Source organism: Triticum dicoccoides, chromosome 4A (genome assembly GCF_002162155.2).
Source record: "Triticum dicoccoides isolate Atlit2015 ecotype Zavitan chromosome 4A, WEW_v2.0, whole genome shotgun sequence".
NCBI classification, from domain to species: Eukaryota; Viridiplantae; Streptophyta; class Magnoliopsida; order Poales; family Poaceae; genus Triticum; species Triticum dicoccoides.
Window position 1 is genome coordinate 41,559,807 of NC_041386.1, and position 7,773 is coordinate 41,567,579.

The following is a 7,773-nucleotide window of genomic DNA, read 5'->3' on the forward strand; positions in this document are numbered from 1 at the left end:
GTCCATTGGGAGAAGAGTCTTCCCGTTGTAATCAAGTGGTAAAGGTAAATTCGTGCACGACTCTTGAGTTAAGCTCGACCGATGACTCAACCTGATCTCAAACTGAAAAAAAAGAAGATAAAACTGTCCCTCTGGGATGATTGTTTAGTCGATGCCACATTCTGTTACGCACAACCGCCGTGCATCGTGTCCACAAACAAACTAAAGCACTCCACACCAAAATATACGGTGCGATTTTCTCCGACGCGTTGCTTGAAGCAACTACTCCATCTCCATGGCGGTTCTTCTGGATTTTCCAGAGTTTCATTCAAAAGGAGGAGGTAAATACAGTAGATCTTTCTTCTTCTTGGAGTAAAACACACAATTTCCATTTTATTTTTATGATTTGATTGATGCCGGACGTCGAAAAAGGCAGTTAATGTTGGATTTATATTAAAGAAAAAAAAGTTTGGATTAGGAAATGGAGCTATAAATTCGTTCTGACAGAAACCAGTCCTGGTTTCACGAAGGAGTCAGAGGAACTCCCATCTCCCAACTCACTCGCCCGTCCAACCCACTCCCCGCTCGCGCACGCATCCTCCTGCGCTCCCATGGCGTCCCGCGACCTCGCCGAGAGCCTGCTCCCCGGCGGGGGCGGGGGCGGGGGCGCCTCCTCCTCGCACGACGAGTACGAGGAGCGCGCGTACGACTCGGACGACAAAGTCTCCATCTCCATCTCCGACTCGGAGCCCGACGACGACGGCGAGCCCGGCGCCGCGCGCCCTCGCCCGACCTTCTCCTGGCGGAAGCTCTGGCGCTTCACGGGACCCGGCTTCCTCATGTGCATCGGCTTCCTCGACCCGGGCAACCTCGAGGGGGACCTGCAGGCGGGCGCCGCCGCCGGGTACCAGCTCCTCTGGCTGCTGCTCTGGGCCACGGTCATGGGCGCGCTCGTTCAGCTGCTCTCCGCGCGCCTCGGGGTCGTCACCGGGAAGCACCTCGCCGAGCTCTGCCGCGAGGAGTACCCGCCCTGGGCCACGCGCGCGCTCTGGGTCATGACGGAGCTCGCGCTCGTCGGCGCCGACATACAGGAGGTCATCGGCAGCGCGATTGCCATCAAGATCCTCTCCGGGGGCATCGTGCCGCTCTGGGGCGGCGTCGTCATCACCGCCTTCGACTGGTCAGTTTGCTTCCCTGCTCCAGCTCCTGCTCCTGCTCGCGACCAGAATTAATTCACGGTCCCCATCTCTGTTCTTTTCCTCTTGGCACCCAACTCAAACTGCATAAGATTTTGGCGGCCTCTAGTTTGTTGTTGGTTGCAAATCGAGCCGCTCTGTTCTTATCTTTTTGGAGTTGTCGAGACTAGAGCTCGCGAATAAGTTGGTTCAGGTGTTCCTTTCTCTGGTAGGTAGTAAAAATCTGCGCAGCGATGGCATCTGAAGATTCGATGCGTTTCTTCGCGTAAACTGACTCTGCTTCCATTTCTTTCCCTTTTCTCGTGCTTGTCTTTGGATTCGTTCAGTTGATCAGCTCCATCTTGTTTGTTGGGTAATAAACAATATATCCAGCGTGTTTTTGGTGTGCTGTGCTTGCAGGGAATCGATCCCGAGTGTGACTGCTGCTTGTTTGCTTCCTCTTGTTGGTTTGCTGCACAGCAGTTCATAGTACTAACTTTTGGGGCAGTCCTCATCTGGTGGCTGAAAATTGCCACACAAATATAAAAGCATTTTTGGGCTAGAGGGGCTTCCCTGCTCCGTGCTAATCGAACGAAGCTGTTGTTGTTTGCACGCTTTGGTTGCTCTTTTTTTTTTGTAACATCGGCACAAAAACAAAAACAGTCTGGGCTAGAGAAACATGCAGACAAAGGAGTTCTGTTAGCTTTGTCGATATCACAACTTCACCATGTCCGAGGGTTGCAGAATGTTTGTGACCTTTTGTTCCAGCTGTGGCTTCACTCTCTTAATAATTATCAGTATAATTTTGTGTGGCTCAGGCGGCACTGCGTGTTTATTGGTCGGTTTAGTACCTTCTGTTATGTTTCTCTTTGGTCAGAGACTTGTAGTTGTTAAAGAGATTAAAATATGGACATGTGTTCTTGTCTATTATCCGTACAATTCCACTACTGCTTATTCTGAATCACTAACTGCCACAATGTTTTGGGATTTTTTGGATGGTGAGATTGATAGCAATGGAAGGAACAAAAAATGATCAAATAATTGTTTGGAGGAGTCCTGCCAAAAATTTAGGGGTGGATAATGATTAGACAAAAGTTTCTGTTTATCCTTTGTCTGCTATATGGTGGTGTTCTTCAATCCTTGTCTGTTTTTGACATCAGCTTTGTTTATGTACCACCAACTGCCTCTTTCCTTTTATGGTGAAGAACTTTTCGGCAGAACTGATATGTATTGCTATACTTTGGCTCATATGACATGTTTTTCATGCCAGCTTCATCTTTCTATTCCTGGAGAACTATGGTGTGAGAAAATTGGAAGCGTTTTTCGGCGTCTTGATTGCAACCATGGCTATATCATTTGCGATCATGTTTGGTGAAACGAAGCCTAGTGGAAAGGAGCTTCTGATCGGTAATTCTCTGTCTGATATGTTGGCAGATGCTTTTGTTTCTGATGCACTCTTGAGACGTAGAAGAATTTATTCAGTATTTTTCATAATTAGGTTTGGTGGTTCCAAAGCTAAGCTCAAAGACCATCAAACAGGCGGTTGGAATTGTGGGCTGCATCATCATGCCCCATAATGTTTTCTTGCACTCAGCGCTAGTGCAGTCCAGGAAGATTGACACAAAAAAGAAATCCCGTGTTCAAGAAGCAGTGTACTATTACAACATTGAGTCGATTCTTGCTCTCATCGTCTCTTTCTTTATTAACATCTGCGTTACAACGGTATTCGCAAAAGGATTTTATGGATCCGACAAAGCTGATAACGTAGGTCTTGAGAATGCTGGCCAGTACTTACAGGAGAAATATGGAACTGCCCTGTTTCCTGTCCTCTATATCTGGGCTATCGGGTTGTTAGCGTCTGGACAGAGCAGCACGATCACTGGCACATATGCAGGCCAATTTGTCATGGGAGGTTTCCTTAATCTTCGATTGAAGAAGTGGTTACGAGCAGTGATTACTCGAAGCTTTGCCATTATTCCGACTATGATTGTGGCTTTATTTTTTGATACTGAAGATCCTACCATGGACGTTCTGAATGAGTCGCTCAATGTTCTTCAGTCCATTCAGATTCCATTTGCACTAATTCCTCTCATCACCCTTGTTTCGAGTGAGCAGCTCATGGGGTCATTCGTGGTTGGTCCTATCACCAAAGTAAGTTTGCTTTGACTTTCTGTTATTCATAAAATTTATAGCTTTCATGCTAGCAGTGAACTTAACTAGTTCTTCAAGTGTTACATTTGCTGCTGTATGAGTTGTTGGTCGTGTCACTGCATAAGATTGTGTAATTCGTCTGAAAGGACTAAAAACCTTTTAATCCCGTAATTACCGAGCAAAGAGCCCTTAATTTCGGATCCCGATTTTACTTAAGCACCTACAGCTGTATCCATTCAATATTTTCCAACTTCGGCAGATTTTTGACCAGTTTTTTCTGTTTAATTAGTCTGCAATTATATGTTTGATGATGAAATTGTATTCATATGAGCAAAAAGATCATGAAGATATAATGTTTTTGGCGGGTGGTGATAATGTAACGTTGTAGAAATGGTAGCAATGTCCGTCCCTCGTTTGCTATGCTAACTTAAATTTGTGCTCTTGTTTAGGTGATAAGTTGGATCGTCACAATCTTTCTGATGCTCATCAACGGATACCTCATCCTGTCCTTCTACACCAACGAAGTGCGGGGCGCAGTCGTTCGTTCAAGCTTGTGCGTCGTGCTGGCTGTTTACCTCGCGTTCATCATCTACCTGATCCTGAGGAACACCACGCTGTATTCCCGCCTTCGCTCATCAGTCTCAAAGAGCTCATGAGAAAGAGTGTTAGTCATTTCATCTCCATGATGAAGAAGATGAACGGGAATGGATAGATAATATTGGGAGAAAGCTGCTCCCCAGTGTACAACCTGTACGGCTGCCTATTTGTATTAGCTCCGGGGGAGAGGTCTATATTGTATATCAGTTGCTGTTGTATAATTGTATTTGTGGATTAGCAGGCTTCCCCTTTAGGATTGGGCTAAACCAACACCAACACCAGCATACTTGAGGTGGTAAATGGTAGGCTAGTGCATGAAGTTTTACATGGTATTACCGAAAAAGGCTTTCGCCCCGCTTTATATATAAAGCACCAAACCACAAGCATCCAGTACAACGACACGCCACGCCACCGCAACACACGCACACACCTAAGACATGATACATAGGCGCTGAGCGCAACAACACCACTCCTAGCACTACCGCCCCGAAGATATGAAGCTACATATGACGAACCATGTGCTCCAAGGCGGCGCTTTCAGGAAGGATACGACGCCGGAGCGCTGCCACCGCCCGATCCAAGGATTAGAGTTTCCTCCGGAGCCGCATGACGGGCAATGAGAGCCGCGACGACGCCTTCAAGAAGGGAGCGATCTTCGCCGCCGCCGGTCCGTCCGAAGATAGAGCAGGTTTTCACCTCGGCCAACAATCACCGCCACCGAACGCCACACCCCGGCAACCACGCCGCTCACACGACCATGATGACCGGGCAGCATCAAGGCACGGGCTTTGTCCAAGAGCACCGCGCAACCACCACCACCAGGGTCGCCGCCCCAGCATCCAAGACCTCGACACCACCTAACCCGTGACCCGCCACACCCCAATGAAAGAGACGAGCGGAAAGGTCCCACCTTTCGCGCCCCTGGGCGACCCCCAGCGTCGAGACCCAATAGGTCGGCCAGAACTGGCATCCACCGACCCATCCTGCTGCCCCAAGCGCGAGATGAGCTCGGTCCTGCAGCAACGAGAGGGGGACGAGGTCAGTCCTGCTGCATCGTGCGCGAGACGAGCTCGGTCCAGCTGCATTGTGCATGAGACGAGCTCGGTCCAGCTGCATCGTGCGCGAGACGAGCTCTGTCCTACGGCAACGGGCGCGAGACGAGCGATGGACCGCAGCTGGGAGAGGGCCAGCCCTTTGATGGAAGTAGCGTTCGGGCGATGAGGAGATGGGGTGAAGGACGAGACGGTTCGAACGCAGACAAACCGACGACGGAGGAGCCGACCGTTGCCGCGGACAGAGCCATCGAGCCACCGTGAAGCCGCCACGACAACGGAAGGCCACCGAGACCTGCCCATGCCGCCGCACACGGCCGGAGCAGCAGCCACGCCCAGCCGCTGCCCATCCGCGTCGCCTGGCGAGCTCCAAGCGCCGGAGCCGTCGGGCACGCACCACCGGAACCACTGCCACTGCGCTGCCACCCCAACCAGATCTGGAAAAGCCGCCGCGGCCGCCGACTCCGACCTCCAGCCCGCACCACCACCACCATCTGCCGCGGTGCCACCACCACCTGCCGCGGCCACGACAGAGGAGGCCACCGGCAGCCCGCGTCGCCCGCAGCCCCGCCATGAGCCAGATCTGGCCGCGCAGGAGCCGCCGCCGACTCGGGCACAGGCGCGCCACCCGCCTAGCCGCCCGTTGCGGGGGGAGGGAGGGACGACAGGGAGCCGCCCCAGCCCGCCGCGCCGCCATGGAGCCCGGCCGCAGCTCCATGACCCGGCCCGGGGCTCCGGCCCGCGCCAGAAACGCCTGAGCGGGGAGACAAAGGGGGGTCCCGCCGCCGCCGGCAGCAGCCGGGCTTCGCCCGGCCACGCCCCTGGGCGGCGGTGAGGGAGGAGGAGGGAGGAGGAGGGAGCGGCGGCGAGGGATGGGGTTGGCCTCCGGCCGCCTCGCGAGAGACGACGCGGAGGCGAGTCTCGTGGATTCCCCCTATGAGTAACTTTGGTATTAGAGCCTAAGGTCTTGAGTTCAAGTCTTGGCCTTGAGCAACATGGGAGCCTAAGGTCTTGAGCAGTTTATCCAAAAATTGTTACTGCTCCCTTTTGTCCATGTATGGGCCTCTTGAGCCATACCTTTAAGTCTATCTGCGTCACACGTGAGAGGGGGTGTTGAAGTGTATATGTTGATTGTCTAGCCTTGTCCATCAGATTGGACTTTTGATTGTGTTGGCTAGTGCATGAAGCTTAATGGCTGACCGAGTGGAATCCGTCAGAACTATTTTTTGAGGGGGATGGCTGACGGAGTGGAATCCGGCAGACCCCTTGATGGAGTGATGCGACTAACCAAAAAGAGCAGGGGGAAACAGGAGACCGTAGGCAAAATTGACAAATTTGACCTATAGACGAAATCAAATCACAGAATGAACTGCCTGTGAAACTATTTCACACGGTTGACCTTTTTGTGTGACGCCCGATACTAAGGCGCCACACTACACTATGCAACGCCTCACAGATAGGCGCTACACGCCTGGCCAGCGTCGCACCCGTGTGATCCGAAAATTACTAAGTCAGTGTGCAGCGCCTAAGAGCTAGGCGCCACACTATACAGTGTAGCGCCTAGCTTCTAGGCGTTGCATTAGTGGTTGCTTCATTTTGTAGTGCAACCACTAGTGCAGCGCCTGAGAGCTAGGCGCCACACTATACAGTGCAGCGCCTAGCTCTTAGGCTCTACACAATGACTTAGCAATTTTTAGGCGGTTTGGGGTGCAACGCTGGCCAGGCATGTAGCGCCTATCTGTGAGGCGTTGCACAGTGTAGTGTGGCACCTTCGTGTCAGGCGTCACACAAAAAGATCAGCCGCATAAAATAGTTTCACGGACAGTTCATTCTGTGATTTGATTTCGTCCACGGGTCAAATTTATCAAATTTGCTGAGACCGTATGACCCAGGTTTAAGCCCTTAGCGTGGGGGTAAAGCTTGGTTCTTGCTCATGTTAGATTGATGTATATGGGTGTACAAGGTACAATGATGAATCGAGGGGTGATGGTAGCTATGAGATTGGTTTTCCATGTCGACTAGCCCGACCCCCGGTTATAAAAGATGCTAGAGGCCTATGGTTACAAGTCCTAGCCGATCTAAAGCGGTGGTGGAATCCTCTTGCGACGCCGGCTCCACTGTCATGCGCTCCAAGTAATTTGGGTCCTTCCTTATAGAGTGCCCGCATGTCTCAGGGTATGTATCGATCCTGGGGCCTTTGGGCTGGTCTGATGGGCCAACTTCCGGTGGCATGAGGCACCCCTGAGCCATAACATCGTTAGCAGCCCTTGGACTGTTCTTTGAACTCAGCCGCAGGCCGGTCTGATGGGCCGACTTTCAGTGGCGCGAGGCACCTCTGAGCCATAACATCATCAGTAGCCCTTGGACCGTTTTTAAGAGACATCTCATGTTCTTGTTTCGTGCTGTTTTTCTGACAGATCTGAAGTATGTCATCCCAAGGTTCAGTTGGAGAGAGCCATGTTTCCCATGGTGCTGCAAACCCAAGAGCCTATTATGATGATCACTATGAGTGGTCAAACATGGAGGAGGTTGAAGCCGACTTAAAGAGGCTGGATTCCATGGAGCAGGAGGAAACTTCGCAGCCACAACTCGGTGTCATGCATGTGGAAGACGGGGGATCGATCTTGCCATATACGGCTAAACCTTCCAACACTCAATTTATTTCTTATCGTAACTTGAAAAAGAGTGTTTGTTCATCTCCTTCAGTCGGGAAACACCCCTGGGTGGATGGCGCATTAACTGTTACCTGAAAGCTCCGGAAGGAAATTATGAACTTACTCCCTCCATCCGGTGAAGAGTGTACATCTGGCTTTGAAATT

At 51.4% G+C, this 7,773-nt stretch overlaps 1 protein-coding gene across 1 annotated transcript; it reads left to right on the plus strand.

The window, feature by feature from the left end:
• The first annotated feature begins 262 nt into the window (after positions 1-262).
• LOC119284862 (metal transporter Nramp2-like) lies at positions 263-4,240 on the plus strand. Its single transcript, XM_037564030.1, has 4 exons — positions 263-1,159; positions 2,425-2,561; positions 2,653-3,305; positions 3,755-4,240. Exons 1-4 carry the CDS (start codon positions 591-593, stop codon positions 3,959-3,961), a joined length of 1,566 nt encoding a protein of 521 aa, XP_037419927.1. The 5' UTR covers positions 263-590; the 3' UTR covers positions 3,962-4,240.
• Positions 4,241-7,773: the final 3,533 nt, after the last annotated feature.

Excerpts from the sequence above, each read along its gene's own strand:
- LOC119284862 (XM_037564030.1), top strand. The coding sequence starts at position 591 with ATGGCGTCCCGCGACCTCGCCGAGAGCCTGCTCCCCGGCGGGGGCGGG. Across the intron at positions 1,160-2,424 it reads GTCATCACCGCCTTCGACTG|CTTCATCTTTCTATTCCTGG; the intron begins GTCAGTTTGCTT and ends TTTTCATGCCAG. Across the intron at positions 2,562-2,652 it reads TGGAAAGGAGCTTCTGATCG|GTTTGGTGGTTCCAAAGCTA; the intron begins GTAATTCTCTGT and ends TTTCATAATTAG.